At 28.5% G+C, this 13,342-nt stretch overlaps 1 protein-coding gene and 1 pseudogene across 4 annotated transcripts in view; both read right to left on the minus strand.

The window, feature by feature from the left end:
• The window catches only part of LOC149054793 (uncharacterized), a 33,297-nt gene extending 20,978 nt beyond the window's left edge, over positions 1 to 12,319 (minus strand). For 3 of the 4 annotated variants that reach the window (XM_089229639.1, XM_089229642.1, XM_089229641.1), the window contains exons 1-4: positions 12,079 to 12,319; positions 11,655 to 11,666; positions 10,853 to 10,882; positions 9,552 to 9,587 (exon numbers count right to left, since the gene is read on the minus strand). In XM_089229639.1, the coding sequence (XP_089085765.1) occupies positions 9,552 to 9,587; positions 10,853 to 10,882; positions 11,655 to 11,666; positions 12,079 to 12,175 (175 nt within the window). In that variant the 5' untranslated portion in view covers positions 12,176 to 12,319. The remainder of the gene's footprint in view (positions 1 to 9,551; positions 9,588 to 10,852; positions 10,883 to 11,654; positions 11,667 to 12,078) is intronic. The other variant, XM_089229640.1, reaches the window with a different exon arrangement.
• On the minus strand, positions 129 to 751 carry LOC149054794 (uncharacterized; annotated as a pseudogene).
• Positions 12,320 to 13,342: the final 1,023 nt, after the last annotated feature.

Below are 13,342 nucleotides of genomic sequence, written 5' to 3' on the forward strand. Positions count from 1 at the left end.
TATTCATTTTTATATACATTTCCAAACATAACACATTGAATATCAATAAATTATAATTATATAGTAGTACATAGTAGGCTCCTAAAAATTAAATTTAACGGAACAAAACCTAAATTAGAAAAAAATGTTTAACTAGTTTGACTATTAACTAAAGACATAGCTCTCCTTAAAGGATTATCATCCAAATAATTTTTTGATACTGAAGCAAGGTAGTAGGGGTCACGAGAACGGGTTGTACCTGGAATGCGAAAACCTATTCTAGATAACAAGTCTGGCGAGTCAATTACACCAGAGACTAAACCATTTAAAAGTTTAATATCACTCATATTTCTTCTTTCGCTTAGGGTGGATAAATTGAGTGCTATTAAGATAGGGTTATAGTCATGGGGTTTATGATTAATGCCCATAGATCGAGAAACCATGCTTAAGAAACGATTCTGAACACGTTTAATTCGAATAATATTACATTTGGTCTTGGAGACCATACCACAGATCCATACTCTACAATTGATCTCACTAGAGTAGTATATAATATTAACAAACATCTTGCAGACATGACCGACCCTGCATGTCGCCTTATAAACCCTAATGATCGCAATGCTTTGCCTACTATCCAGCCAATATGAGGTGCAAACGATAACGTTGGAGTAAAAATAAAACCTAAATCTTCAACTTGGTTTATTCGCTGTAATATCACGTTATCAATAGAGTAATCATATTGAATAATTGAGTGACGTCTCGAAAAATACATAACTTTACATTTATGAATTGCCAGCTCTAACCCAGCTGTATTACACCAATGGACTAACTTATTCAACGATACTTGTAACGAAATAGCATCAATCTCAGATTGAACGCAATTAAATAATTTTATATCATCCGTAAATAATAGCATTTTACTGTCAACCACGATTTAAGATATACAGGTTGGAAGATGAGACTCACAGCTGTGGAAAACGACGCTAGCGCTCCCTACTATCACAATTTAAATCTTGAACGACTCGAACTAATTATCAGTTTATCACACTAAATATTTAATAATTTGAATTTATGGTATATGCCATATGACCATATTGGTAGGGTAATAGGTATGGAATATTGGAATTATAGATAATATAGATTCTATTCCACGATCTAAGATACATACATATAAATATACTTTAAGTACTTACTACTACTACTTAGTCGCAATCGCAAACAAAACTTTGTTATTTTGTATAAATCAAGCAAATAAAAAACAGTGCCGAACTAAAAAAAATTGTCAAAATTAGTTAAATCATGATTAAGAAGGTAATAAGTAGCTAGGACATAAATGTAAAAAGTGTATAAATTAATTAGTTCATAAATAAATATATTGGTTGTTTTATATAGCTTGATAATTATAATAAAATAATAAAATCTATATAGCTTACATTATAATTTATTATTTATTATTACTGTTATACTTGTACAGCTTGAACGCAGACTTCAATAAAATCTTAAATGTTTGGGAAATAATATAAAATTGTAAAATTAAATTAGTAAAAAGAATAATTCTTTTGTAATTATTATTTATTACACGAAACTGAAAATAGAAAATTTAAAATTCAGCAGGCAATGTGGCAACCGGCAGCGATACGGTAGTTAACTTTTCTTTCACATGGAGCGCTTACTGTAATTTCCAGCACCACAAAGAACTCAATTTGGTTCTCACCTTATCATATGCCGATGGGAAACCTGTATATCTTAAATCGTGCTGTCAACAGATTCGCATAAAGTATTTATTAGAATATTAAATAAAAGTGGAGACAAATGCCCACTTTGTGGGACTCTGCAAGTGATTAAATATTCCGCGGATTTTCGGCTAAATAAGGATACAAACTGTCGTCGACCGGTTATATAGGATTTGAACCAGAATAGCAGAGGTTCACCCCCCCCCCCCCCCAATCTATCCAGAATATCAATTAACACAATATGGTTTATGGAGTCGAAAGCTTTAGAGATATCAGTGAATATCACATCAACTTGACTTATATTTTTGAAGCTATCCCTGATAAACGCAAAGAATTGTAAGGCACTAGTTGTTGTGGAACGACCGTCATAAAACCCATGTTGATTTGTTGATAAAACTAGTTTAAATCTACGTTCAATACATATTTTATTAACAATCTTTTCGAAAAGTTTACCAATTAGAGGTAAACTAGAAATTGGACGATAATAATTAGATACTGACCCTGGGTTTCCTGATTTATAAATAGGTGTTACCTGGCTCGTTTTCCATATTGATGGAAATATACCTTCGGCTAATGAGAGGTTAAATAAGTACAATAGAGGATATTTTAACTGTGCCCTAATACTAAATAAAAATTGAGCTGATATACCATCAGGCCCACGACTCTTAGTTGTTCTCAGGGATAATAAATTTTCTTCTACCTCATCAAGTTCAATAGTAAGTCTAGAAGGCAGAAATGTAAATGGTTTAATGCCAATACTTTCAGCATTCCAATGTGGGGGGAGGGGGTAACGGTGATTTATATACGGAATTGAAAAGAAGTGCAAATAGATTTGCAATATCTACGTCTGATGCAATAATATCACCATAATGCATCACATTTGGGATACCTGATGTATTTCGGCGATTATTGGTAAACGACCAAAATTTATGTGGGTCATTCTGGAGAGAAGTATTTATCTTACTTAGATAGGACTCATATTGCCAACCTTGACTCAAGTTTAACTTGAGCACGTAAAAAACGAAAATCTATGACGATAGTGCACTGTGCCGAACTGTTTCAGTTTTTTGTGTGCAATTTTTTTTATCAATGATTACATTTTTCAATTTAAGTGTTACCCATTTGGGGAAAGTTGAGCGGCGAAATGTATGAACTGGTACATATTGCTCAATTAACGTTATTAAAATTGTTTGTAGACGACTAGCTGCAGCTTCAATTCCAAGATTGTTAAACTCACTTTTCCATTAGTAATCGAGTTATAATCGGCACAATTAAAATTACGGAATGAGCGTTGATCATCCAATTGAGGTGGCACATCGGGCATGGAACATGTAATGTTTAATGGTGGATGATACTTATCTGGCATAACTAATGAGTCTGGTGATGTATCAACAACTATGTCTAATTCAGATGTGTAAACAAGGTCTAGGAGTAAACCAGCCTGGTTTCTAATGGAATTATTTTGAGAAAAATCTAAGATACGATATACATCACCTATTGCCTTGACATTGTCATTAACGGTACCCAATAATGACAATCCCGAAACACTATTATGCCGATTAACATTTGGTAAATTGAAGTCACCACACATAATTCCCATATTAAACCCAGAAGACTGCCACAATTCATCAACAGTTTCAGCATGTGCCGTGTATAACTCGATTGGGGCTGACGGTGGTATATATACTCCTCCTACTAGTAATAAATGTTTCTTAGATATAGATAATTTAATAAATAGCTGTTCGACTGACTATACAGCACAACATAATAATGAGGGACATAATGTCTGTCTCACCGCTATCAAGACCCCACCACTTCTAGTGCATGTACTGGTATATGCATTTCTATCAGCTCTAAATATTGTAAATCCAGTAAAACCTAATTTTGCATTCACAATATCCGAAGAGAGCCAAGTCTCAGTTAGTATAAATATGTCATAATTAAGTATAGGAAAATTAGATACTACATCATGTAACTTAGTCCGAAGCCCACGAACATTCTGATACATAATTTTAAGATTAAACTTAGAACTCAGACTAATATTAGGTAAGTTGCATTGCAAATTATAAGATAAATTATTTTTATTATTATTTGAATAAATATGCGACTTAATATTATTAACAGTAATCTTGGAATTAGTATGTTTTTTAATAAAATCAGTAAATTCTATTAAAAAATTATCAAACAATATGTTAGCATTAGTACATTTATTACAAGTTGGATTAAAAGAAACATGCAAATTAGAATTAAGCAATTCATTAAGGCATGATTGATTATTCACTGGCCTCAGTCCCGACCAGTGACTCCGTTTTTTGAGTGTTACTTTGTAATCGCAGGGACACCTTTAACGTAAGATATTACAAAATTTGATTCGCCTGATTTATTTCTATTCTCGAGTTCTATATGAGCAGTACGGAGTAGCTCCCGTTCCGACGAAGTCTTGTCACGGATTATTCGAAGACCATCGCGAATACTACTTCCGCTTCTAACTGCCTGCCTGAATTCGGATATGAGTTGAGCTGCATTTTCTTTTGACTTACAAATTATTTTTATCGATCTAGGTTTCTTGGCCTTATTATTACCAAGGCGAACTAATTTGAAATCAATAGGTAAATCAGTTTGAATGGGTGACAAAGCACTAGATAGCTCAGCACAATCATCGGAGATTCTTTGATTAATTGAAGGTGAATCCGACTCAGGAAGAACATATATAATTACGTTATATTCGGAAGAATTTCTCTCAGAAATTTCGTGAAGTAACTTTGACGACACTTCAGAATCTGAAGTGACGGCCGGTTTTGATTCCAACTGAGCCACTCGAGCAGAAAGTGCAGATGATTCCTCGCGAAGTGCCATGTTCTCGTGCTCCCATGCTCAGAGATTTCATTTTTTAAAGAGGTCAAACATCCACGGAGTTCTTGAAATTGTACCGATTGAGAATTTTGTATTTCAAGAATAGCTTTCATTAAGTCATCATTAGAGTAAGTATTGTTGGTCCGCTTAGACATCGAAGTAGATGTACTACCATCTGAGGCATTACGAAGAACAGGACCACTTCCTAATGGGCTACTTTTAGAAGAAATATTGGATTTAGTTGTCGGGTTCAAGACAAGGCAAGATAGGTAAATTGTTGGACAATTAAACTAAAAATACTGCCTTGAATGACTTGAATAGGCAAAACAATTTGCAGCAAATATGCGACTCGGACCACAGAGTAATAAGAATATAGAGGTGGCAATGTGAAATTATTATGAGGCTCAAACAGACACGATGCAGTGTGACCATTACAGATATAAATAATTATGGAATAATTCTATATTATATTATTTTAAACTTTAATAAATTAATACAATAAATTAATTTGGAACAACTAACAGTGAAACTTAGAAAACTTGCATAATGTAATAGAAAATAGTATAATAACTATCCGACTTCAGAATAATTTTATCAATTTTGTCTCGTCTTTCGTGCTTTAATAGACATATTGGACATTTTTTGGGCTACAGTTTAATGTAAAAAAAATGTAATTTCATATTATTTTTAATGCACTGCTCCACTATTAATTATATTTACTATATGTTGTAAGCACTAAAACTTTAAAAAAACTTGGGTTCTTAATATGTGAATCAAATGAGTTCAATCTTTCGTCTTCATTGAAAACTGTATACTACTCATTGATAATATGCAAAGGCTCAAGTAGAGGCCAAACACTGGGGGTACTAAAATTATGTAGAGGATAAGAGGATACAGACCTGTAAGGAAGTAGTACCCAACCACCAAACACCTACCATACTTAAATTTTATAATTACTATAACCATTCCAATACACACTATAAAACCATAAGCACACTAATGTTTAAGTATATAACAGTAAAATTAATAATTATAGATAACAATTTCAATATCAATCATTAGGTAATAAGAATAAAAATAACCTACTTATTTTAATATTCTTATAACTCTATGGGTTAATGATACAAATAAGATTCTTATTTCATAAGTATAAATCCGATTTAAATAAATGAAAGGTATGTTGTGTTGTATTGTACATATTTTAATATTATATAATATCTTACTAAGTTACTAATAGTAGTTATCTTATATACTATATAAATGTATACATATACTATATAGCACTTACCTATGAAAAGTAATATGCTCCTCTTTGGTTTTTATTTTATTTCTGCTTCTACCACAAATAGCACAGCTTGACATTTTAACAGTAATAATGTACTATTATAGTCTATAGTGTATGCTTAAATAATATAGTATAATACTTAAGTAACTACTTAATATAATTGTTTACTGTACGCTGTACGGGTAATATATTATAATAGGTAATAGCATGATATAATATAATAAATATTATTGAATATTTAGTTATTTGGTATCACTGACTAGTAGACCATACACTAGACTATTTTTGTCTAAAATAATAAATAGGTAGAACGCAGCGCTATCTAGCTTTAAATGTATTTGTTAATAGACACACATGGTGGTGAAAGTAGTATCAATACAGCATATGAGCTGATATACAATTGCCATCTCTATATTCTTATTACTCTATGACCCAGACTAATGATAGTATGTAATGGTTTCAAATTGAAGATAACGCTGTTCCGTATTATTACGGGTATTAAATTAATGACACGGAGTGTTCGATCTGACCTTGAGTCCTTGACACGTGCCGGATAACTATTATCGCGTTTGTGCGCTGTGCAGACCGAAATATAACAATAAGATATAATATAGTATTATTATCTTAATTAGTCTGTTGAGATGTAGAAAACGGTCTTTAACGGAAAATACTTTAAGCGATCAGACTCAACATCTCATCACACACGCACTTTTTTACATAATATGTAGGATTTTTAAATTTAAAAAACAGTCAACTTAAAACGTGAAAGAACACGGAGCGAGTTTTTACACATCAACGCTCTATCTAATAATTCAAACATTCTATACTGTTTCAACAATCAAATGATTTGCATATTTTTGTTATTTTGAAAACTTAGTGAAGCTCATGTACTAAATGTTCAAATCGAAGATAGACATTTTTATGATTTTTAAACTCCAATTAATTTTCATGATTTCGATGAATGTTTTTAAAATCCGAACTTCAAACACTCATAAACAAAATAAATAGATAAAACTTCCATAAAATTACAAAATTCAAAACTTAATATTTCCAATAATTAACGATAAACAAAAACGTTTTACAACATTTCCATTCGAAATAATGTAAAACGTATATTGTTTGGTTAATAAATGCAATCTTATATGTTAATCTTTCTTGAAGTATTTGGGTAATAATACAATTTTAGGTGTTATTATCAATTAGTGAACCCAATATTATGACGATGACAAGTATTTCATATTCTTCCCTTCATGTAACATTGTAACATCATTCAACTTTAACCTTTTGGAGGCCCCCCAAAGTGATTCACACCGGTGAACATTTAACCAATTGTTCATTACAATTTGTAAGTGCTTGTTTTTGATTTTGTAGTTTGAGCCACATGATAAAACATTTGTGTACATAAAGGTATAACTTCATAATATTATATAAGTGAGCTTATGCTTTGAATTTTCAAATTTCTTATAATACAATATCCAATACATTCAATGTTTTCACGATAACCTTTATAAAGATATATCAGACATTTCAACTACCCACGAGTAATACTTTTAAATTACATCAATACAACTAAAATTCTTATTCTTGGTTATTTAATATGTAATTTAATTTAAATTTGAACTTAAAATAACTATAAAAAAAAACTGTATATGACGTATAGTTTTTAGATTTTTTCGTTACAGAATTAAATTCTTACGCGGAACATTGTTTTAAATTTTCAATCTTTAGCTATACAGTTTAAACGTTATATAAATTTTTGACAACTAAAGAATTTGTTAATTTTCATTTGAAGAACTTTAAATGTTTATAAAAATAATAACGTGACTATGTATTTTTAATAATTTCCAACTGCTACTATATCAACTTATAGGAAACCTTGTACCTATTAAATTTTAAGTTTTTTGACCCAATGAATAAAATTTTATCGACATTTATATAATAAAAAACTAATAACACGGAAAATTTCAAATGTCTATTATGAATTAATTAAATCTTTTATCATGTTTCGGAATTAATAAAAAAAAAAATACGGTGTAAATTTCAAGTGTCTACAATTATTCGTTTTTGAATAACAACAAAATAAGAATATCGGTACAAAAGAAATTCAGTGAATATCCAATGTTGTAATACAAATTCTCATAAAAATTTAATTTTAATTTCAGGTAGACATTTTTTATTTGATAAAATTAGAAAAACTCATGATGAATATTGTATTGAATTTTAAAATATTAGATTTAAAAAGATAAATTTTTAAGTTTAAAAATTTTTTAAATTTTCGTTAAATTTTTTACGTTTTTTATAAAAATTCTAACTTTAAACCCTTATCAAAAAAAATTTAACTATTTTTAATATTTTTTAAGTAACATTGTTACAATGTATTAGGTTCATTATATTGAATATTGAAGCTTTCTAACCAAACGAATAACATTTTACTGTCATTTATATAAAAGTGAACTAAAAAGATTGAATATTTCAAATATCTATAAATAACTTAAAAAGATTTGAAATATATTGAAAATTTTATCAAGTAGGTATTATAGAAATTCCCAGTATAAACATTCAGTGAAAAATTCAAATATCAATAACTGATTTTTTGAAAAATTCACGTTTTTTCTTAAATTTTTTTTCCCGGTGCTTTTGAAAATTACTGGGAATTTAAAATGTTGAACTCCCTCCCTAATGCACCAACTATATTCACTTTCCGACCGAAAAAACTACTGAAGTTGAAAATCAAAGCATTATTTCGACGACTTATCGTGTACAGAGACACAATAATATAAAATAAAAACACATCATTGTAAAATCAATACATTCATAGCTCTGCTCAGAATTTAAAACGTTTTTGCGTGGATTGAGTGAGTACGCAAATTTTAAAATTTTCAATTTTAGCAAACGATTTGCAAAATATTTACCGAGGTTAGATGTTTGTAGCACAAAGTTTTGGTGCCAACTTCACGTATGTGAAGTCGCGGACCTATACTGCTGTTGTATGAATTAGTAAATAAACATTTGTGCAAGTGTCTAGCGCGCTACCGCCTACCACTATTACTCAAATATTAAATTATAACTTATAACAGTATGATATTTCGCGAAACATCTAGAGGTTCGCACACGCACGCATTTGATGGAAAAATCTACGTTCTAAATTTACTTATAACATACAGTTATAAATTAGTATTCTATAAATTAACAAATATTCATTAAAAATGCCTACCTTTCTTAACTAAAATAATAAACAGAACCAATTGATTACATTAATACAAAGATCCAATTTTTTTAATTTATAAAATAATTTAATTAACTCCACTCCAAAAAGGCCGATCGTTCTAATAAATTTGTAGCTCAACTTTACTCCAACACTCTTCCAGCAAACCCATCAAAATGCCTCAACTGCAAATGACCTACTCAATATACGAAGAATAACTAAAGTAAATCACTCAAGGCCAGACTTTTCTAATGTGAAGTGCCTTAAAGTTTCTCATTGTTAAGCTAAACTTTTTAGTTATTGTGCACCCTAGTACAGATTGTATAGAATTCATTATAATTTTTAATAAACGTTATTAGAGTGTCGGTAGCGATATTTTCAACTTTCTAAAATTCTATAACATTTTTTTGTAATAGAACATTTTCTGGTCGGAACAATGTCCGAATTTTAATTTTACTTTAAAAAGTGCTAATTATAATAAGTTACTAATACATACGTGACCAATCTGCCGAATCATAATCTGAAGAATTGTCTGAAATTGTATTATTAGGTATAGTATTAATGTATTTCACTTTCAAAGCTTTTAAAAATAAAATTTTACATTACATTAATACGATCTATAATATCTTATGGAAAACTCATTATTTTAAAAATCTGTGTCGTTTTTTATATAGTTTCTATAGTCGTTTAGAATCAATATATTTTATCGTTACTAATTCTTTAAAGTTCTTACATGTTAGAATGACAAATTACAACATACCTCCACTTTTAATTTCATATTCTAAAGCAAAACTTTTTTTAAAATTGTTTCGATACAAAACAGCTTTGGAATATGAAATTAAAACTCAAAATGCTCGTTTATAGAATAAAAAACTAAACAAATTGAAACCATAAAAAAAAAATGAAAACTTAAAAAATACTGAAAATACTGAATGTCTTACGTCAAATGGATAACTCAAAGTAAATAATATACTGAGAAATGTAAGGGTAGGGCCACACATATACTAACGATACATATAATACTAACGACATAAAAGAGACGAACTCGACGAACCGTCGATCTTGCAGTAAAAACTGAAATTACCTCCTTATTATCATCATCATAGTATCATACATATAAATCATTTCATTTAATAACATACGAATGTTTATAAAAAATAAATGTCAAATTAGGTTGCACCAGAAGTGGATATCTTATTACACAAAATTAAATCGTATTAAACGTAATACCGACAATTTGAAATTCCCTATCAAAATCCGTAGAAAATTTGAGGTCATATAATAACTAAACTCATAATCGGCCACACTGCTCAAATTTCTCATTGCTTCCTGATGGCCAAGGAAGAACCTCCGATGTGCCAACATGCGGTGTCCAAATTACCATCAACCACATCCTCACCTAATGCCGAATATACCACAATATCCAAACAAGCCACAACCTTCCAGAATCACTATCAGAAATACTAAGCAATCACGCTCAATCCATACCAAATATAGCCTAAGCCATATAGATTACTCTGATTCAAAGTTTATTTGTATGTATACAAAGGATTTGTATGATTGACCAAAAATTAATGAGGACAAATGGAAACAAAAACGAAATGCTTCTCCTATATCGTGTTTTGAATTCGCTGTATCTCAAAATCTATTGAATTGAAATAAAAAATTTTTAAACAATATTAGTTATAGGTATGCAGATTTAATTAAATTTAGACATTCCCAATCAAATTTAAAATGTTAAACTGTATAATGTTGTTGGAAATCAATAAATATTATTATTATTAATAACTAACTTACCTTCATAATTAGTAGCCGCAGTTATCACTTCTATAACATTTTAAAATTAAATAAAACTTTACTTAAGTGACAGAAATATTTGATTAATTTAATGGTGCCACTAATTTTTTTTCTAAATAGTTAGTGATACTTTATCTTTATTCAACCAGGTATAGGTCTATTAAACTAGTACTCACACAGTCTCACAATTTCCCATACATAAAATGACTAGTATATTGTAAAGATTTTGTAAGAAACTAACATAAGTTTCTTAAACGTTGGAAAATTATAAATTAATGAATAAGATATAGGTATTTCAATTATTTTCGGGTTTTGTGAATTTATTCAACCTTCAAGTCCCGTATTTATTATGAAAAACCATTTCACATTAAAAAAAAATAAAAAAAAATACTAGATTCATTTTACCTATGACAAATAAAAAATAAATTTAAAAAAAGATTAATATATTTGTATAATTATTTCGTATGCATATTGTTACCTACATTATTGTAATAAACATTGTTTTTTTTATTATTTGCAACATATTTTAAGTCGTTAGATAATATTTTTAACGTTATGTATACACTTTATAAATATATTTTCCCGATATCTAACTATCAGAATTTAATAATAAAATATATCAACGTGAATCATCATGAATCAAACATAAGTTCGGAATTTATTGTTTTCGTGAAATACGTAATTGGGATAGTGGTTATTAATTTCAACCATAATTTAAAAATACCTACTCAATTTAATATCTGAATATTGTAAGTTGCTATTTGTTTATTAATAATTAATATTTATTAATTTAAAATATTACCATTACATTTCTCTAAAAATAAAACAATACATTTTTTAGTTATCATCAAAGTATTGATTACCACAAATATTGCGATAGGTAAAACATTTTTCACACATTAAATTATAAAACATATTATCTACAGAAGATTTAATGTTTCCTCTAATATCAAAAAATATACACGTATTAAAAAATCTTTATATACTTATATAACATAAAAATAATTATTACTGACATTAAATCATAATGTCGTATAGAATTAAAATCTAATAAATATTTATATTTCATTTTTCTCGAAAGCAGTAATTACATAAATGAAATTAATTTAAAACGTTAAATAAATTAAACAAAATATAAAGAAATCACTGTAGATCCATATCGTAACAATAAAATATTATAATGCAGATACATTATAATCATTCAATATCAATAAATAAATATATACTTTTCAAATCTTCATCGCTTAAAGATGCAGAATCTATCATGACCCAAAATGCACTAACTAAAATTGTTAATGTTATAAAATTCTTGATAAAAATCATATTGATTTAATAAAACAAAGTAGGTATTTATATTATGAACATTGAACAATATATGAAATTAACAATATTTCTAAATGTATTTTATAAGCAATCCAATACTCCTCTTTCCACCACCAGCGCAGATTAAATATTGTTCACAATACATTGACTTTTATTTATTAAGCTACAGAATAATATTTTTCTTCAAATGTCGGTGAACGCCATATTTATTATTTGTTTAATGTTATTCATGTGTGTATTTTATAAACATCTTTTATTCTTGTGCAAGTAATACAATTATAAAATCCATTATCGTTATACAGGTTGATCCATTTAACGTAAGACACTTATAATATAGAAAAGTTTTAACCTCTTTAATTTTTTTTGGAAATGTTGAAACTTAATAAAATCTACATATCAATTAACGTTGTCAATATAAAATAACGATAAAATATATTGATTCTAAACGACTAGAAACTATATAAAAAACGATAACATATTTTTAAAATAATGAGTTTTCCATAAGATATTATAGATCGTATTAATGTAATGTAAAATTGTATTTTTAAAAGTTTTGAAAGTGAAATACATTAATACTATACCTAATAATACAATTTCAGACGATTCTTCAGATTATGATTCGGTAGATTGGTCACGTATGTATTAGAAACTTATTATAATTAGCACTTTTTAAAGTAAAATTAAAATTCGGACATTGTTCCGACCAGAAAATGTTCTATTACAAAAAAATGTTATAGAATTTTAGAAAGTTGAAAATATCGCTACCGACACCCTAATAACGTTTATTAAAAATTATAATGAATTCTATACAATCTGTACTAGGGTGCATTATAAGTAAAAAGTGAAGTTGAGCGATAAGTTTATTAGAACGATCGGCCATTTTGGAGTGGAGTTCATTAAATTATTTTATAAATTAAAAATATTGTATCTTTGTATTAATGTAATCAATTGGTTCTGTTTATTATTTTAGTTGAACAAGGTAGTCATTCTCAATGTTTATTTGTTAATTAAGATTTATTAATTAATTTATAGAATTACCAACGCCAAGCAACACCAAGAACGAAAAAAAATGGTTAAAAAATCTCTGCTAACAAATCACGATGATGATAATTCAATTGATAATAAGACTTGAGCATACATTTATTATTAGCATTTAAGATTTTGTTA

This window comes from Diuraphis noxia, unplaced genomic scaffold, assembly GCF_037042655.1.
Source record: "Diuraphis noxia isolate RWA-SAM2 unplaced genomic scaffold, SU_Dnox_SAM2 contig0005, whole genome shotgun sequence".
NCBI classification, from domain to species: Eukaryota; Metazoa; Arthropoda; class Insecta; order Hemiptera; family Aphididae; genus Diuraphis; species Diuraphis noxia.